The 3976-nt window shown below is 36.0% G+C and overlaps 1 protein-coding gene across 1 annotated transcript; it reads right to left on the reverse strand.

The window, feature by feature from the left end:
* Positions 1-730: 730 nt before the first annotated feature.
* On the reverse strand, positions 731-2714 carry LOC120206290 (protein CHUP1, chloroplastic). Its single transcript, XM_039205987.1, has 5 exons — positions 1927-2714; positions 1528-1844; positions 1318-1429; positions 897-1028; positions 731-811 (listed from the first exon to the last, which is right to left on the reverse strand). The coding sequence occupies exons 1-5, from the start codon at positions 2554-2556 to the stop codon at positions 731-733; spliced, it is 1272 nt and encodes a 423-aa protein (XP_039061918.1). The 5' UTR covers positions 2557-2714.
* Between the last annotated feature and the right edge of the window lie 1262 nt (positions 2715-3976).

Here is a 3976-nt window from a genome sequence, read left to right on the forward strand (position 1 = left end):
ATGTTTAATCATTAAGCATATGGGAAATGACTTGCAACATCAAAATGTTGAAGTTATAACAAAGTCAAATATGGTAGCAATAAAGTGATGAGGTGGCAGCAAATTGATGCTATAAAAGCTTGGGAATTGGCAGCACAAATTCATTCACGTCAAACAAGTATTAAGGCTCCAATAATGGAGAGAAATTGAGAAACATCCAGAGCAAAAGTAGGCGGTTTATTAATTATTATAAATATATGAAATGTATGAGATGTAATACAAGAAAAGAGAAAAAAATGAAAGCTTATAAAAGCCAGAATGAAAAATAGCTTAGCAAAGCTATTAGAGAGAAAGGGTGAAGCTTAGCAAAGTTTAAAATATCGAGGTTGTGTTTGTAAACTAGTCGCAGCTAGTGTTGTAATGTTGTAGTGTTGTAATATTATAATATTGGGATAACGTCGTTGTAACGTATTTTGCCTCGTATTAATAAAAGTTTGAGAGTTATAAATTATCGAGAGCCCATCTACGCTTCCAACAATACATTCAATGATATTCTATAAAATATAAGCGTCAAAACCTCAGTAATCCCATCTCTTAAAGGACTCCTGTATACACAAATATTATTCTATTTTTTTTATTAATTTAGCCGACGATTTTGATGTTAAATGTCACTCTATAAAAGTAGTCAATTTAGATTTTACACATAAATATTTATTAATCTATACGTCTTTAAGAAAATATATATTTGGATTTAAACGTGTCTGAGGCTATTGCTTATCTTCTTCAATTCCTCGAATGCGCGAATGGTCTCTGCATCAAAACCACCTGCGAACTGAAACCTTAAAATGGTTAGCATTTTTAAAAGCAAAACAAAACATGAATTTGATTTTCTTTTTCTTTTTCTTTTTGGTTATAACCTGGTGAATTCTGTACGCAAATCGAACTCCTTGAAGCAGGAGATTGTATTCGTGTGGACATTCCTTGGATTGCAGTTCTTCTGTTGTTCTTTTCATGTATTCCCTCGCTAGCCTCAGTGAGCTGAATTTCATCTGCAACAGAAATCATGGAATATTTTCGCATAAAACAGGGACTAAATCCATAATTTGACCCTATGTTCACATTTGTACAATTTTAGTTTGAATGCTTAGTTGGGTCGAAAGATAAGCTCGAAAATCATGAATATCCTAGCTTCATTAGCAAGGTTAATTTCATTAGAGTGATGTTCCCTTCAAATGCACTTCATGGCTGAATATAGTAATGTGAAAATGGCAAAATGTTGCTCATTTTTTCTAATTAAAGTTTACTGTTTTGAGAACCATAACGTTAGGATCTACCTACCTGACCAATCAAACCAGTTTCCAACATCCATTCCCACGGGATCTGCAAATCTCTGTATCTTTTGCTACTGCTTTCTCTCACCCTTTCTATGTTATTCACACTTTGCTCCAACCTGAAAGTTTTTTTTTCAAATTCATCATGCCGTTAATTCATGCTACTGACTCCAAATATTCAAGTTTATACCTAGTAACTTAGTTTATACATGCTCGCCTGTCTTGCAATGCTTGCATCCTTTTGAACTCTGAATTGAATGACTCTTTGGGGTTGGCCTTAAATGATGATACTTCGGCTTCCATGTTCTTTAAGTCCCGGTAGCTAAACGCGGCTTCCCTCAGCGCATCGGCTTTTCTCTCTGGCCAGTGCGGGAAATGCTTCAGAACTGCCCTTTCATCCACCAGAGAAGATAGTTCTTGATCTAAAGACTTCACAAATACTTCCACGTCTGATATGTCTTTGAATGCTGCAGATTGGACCTCCGAGATTAAGAAATTTATGAACTCCTTCTGTTTTTCGACGTCGGATTTGATCTGTGTTCATTGATCGATATTGTCATTTTGATTGGAAAAAAAGTGTGTTTTGAATTTGGAAGCGAAAGGCTAATGTACTTACAGCTGAAACATAAGTTGATCGGTTTTCGATTTCGCCTATCATGTTCTTAGTAAATGCAAGCAATGGGGTTGCTGTCATGTTGGATTTGTTTTCGATGTTGGCATCCTTCCTCGTTAGAGAACGATAAAGCTCCCCAACTTCGGGTACACGGCGGACCGATCTCGAGCCTGCTAACAATTTCGATGGCAATGGTGTTGCTGGCGGTGCTGGTACCAATGGCGCTTTAGCTTTGTTTTCATTAACTTCCTTAGGAGATGAAGAGATAAAAGGATTATGAGACCTTGGTGGTGGTTTTGGTGCTTCTAATTGCCTTTCTTTTCTCACAGCCAATTCCTGGAAACTCGGCCTTGGACACACATTTTGAGATTCGACGAAATCCGGTGATTTCTGCAGCGATGCGTCCGAATTGATATCCTCCTTTGAATTATGCAACTTCTTCCAAAGCAATGACCTTCTCTCATTGTCATGTGCCTTGAGGGAACTGATATGTGCTTTCAAACGAGCTACCTCCTGTTTTAGGTCCTGATTTTCTTTCACCAATGAATCGTTTATAGACAAGGAAGCCTCGAGCTGTTTCTTGAGGAGGCTGATCGGTTGACGGAGTACCGATTCGTCATCTCCGAGTGGCATTTTCTCTTCTCTGTTTCTTCAGAGATTTCATCAAAAGGATGATGAGATGAAGAAGAGTTTGAGCATAGGTTGATTTTGCTATAATCTTCACCTTTTATATATTTATTCAATGCTCTTTACTTTTGAAGCAAGCTGCTTAGCTAAGGCTGAAGTGTTGTATAGAGAACAACATTCAGTTCTGGTCAAATGTTACCTTTAGACTCCTCTCGTTTAATTCATTATATAAGCTTTTTTGTGTCAAATGGTCCCTGTACTTTTCATTTTATGCAGATTTAATCCCTCAACAAAAAATACAGATTTTTTCTTACCTTTACTCCATGTTTCAAACATTAATCTCCAGATACATGAGTGATTGCAAGTTTCCAACTTCCATTTCTAGAGCTTTCCCATCAAACCATTTACCATTCCCCCTATGTTGTAAAGTTCCTATGTTTAAATTGCATTGCAATTGGGTGGAGTTTGCTTGAGAATCAAGGATAAAAAGAAAGTGTGCATATCAATGGAGGACGGTGAAGGATGCTGACACTGCAAAATTAAAGGGAAAAAAGAATAGAGTATTGATGAGTACAGCTTACCAGAATAAGTTCTCTTATTTTACTTTACTTTCCCTTCTCTTTTACATATTTACTTGCATCCCTATTTCTTCTAGAAAAAGAAAAAGAAAAGTTGGGGGGTCTCTCAGGATTTATTCCTTATATATCCTAGCTTCCTCTGGTTTTTGCTAGATAGTTTGAAACATGCTTTAATCTCTTTAGGTTCATCTCTTATTTTAGTCCCTCTACTATGTTGAAACTCGGGATTTGATCCCTTTATTTTACTATGACATGTAAATTTACTATTAGTTGAACATGATTGATTCATGTAGCCTGATTATGTGATTGAATTATAAAAAAGTTCACGTAAATATTTAGTGTGACAATTAATTCAGGGACCAAATTATAAAAATAAATTAAAGAGTGATCAATTATTAAGTTTCAGCAAAGCAGAGGGACTGAAATCATAATTAGACAGACTATATAATGTTGAAATAAAATATAGAGGAGAAAATAACCTCAGTGACTGAAAATTCCTTATAATATACGATTTTGACCAACTTTTTTTCGATTTGCCAAAATGACCAACAAAATCGCAATGCGATCTCTAAATCGCAACGCGATCTCCAGTATCGCAAATCAGTTTCCAGATTCGCAACGCGATTTTGACTATTGCATTGCGATTTTCCAAATTCGTGTTGCGATTTTGTAAAATCGCAATGCGAATATGTAAATCGCAACGCGATTCTGACTATAGCAACGCGATAATACAAAATCGCAATGTGATTTTCAAAGCGCTATTAGTATCGCAACGCGTATTTTATTTTCAAATTCCAAACACGAATATTAATACATCCCGTAATCGCAACTCTTAACCTAAAACCTTA

This window comes from Hibiscus syriacus, unplaced genomic scaffold (genome assembly GCF_006381635.1).
Source record: "Hibiscus syriacus cultivar Baekdansim isolate YM2019G1 unplaced genomic scaffold, ASM638163v2 tig00013680_pilon, whole genome shotgun sequence".
Lineage (NCBI taxonomy): Eukaryota > Viridiplantae > Streptophyta > Magnoliopsida > Malvales > Malvaceae > Hibiscus > Hibiscus syriacus.

Excerpts from the sequence above, each read along its gene's own strand:
- LOC120206290 (XM_039205987.1), bottom strand. The coding sequence starts at position 2,556 with ATGCCACTCGGAGATGACGAATCGGTACTCCGTCAACCGATCAGCCTC. Across the intron at positions 1,029-1,317 it reads AAACTGGTTTGATTGGTCAG|ATGAAATTCAGCTCACTGAG; the intron begins GTAGGTAGATCC and ends TTTCTGTTGCAG. Across the intron at positions 812-896 it reads TTGCGTACAGAATTCACCAG|TTCGCAGGTGGTTTTGATGC; the intron begins GTTATAACCAAA and ends TTAAGGTTTCAG.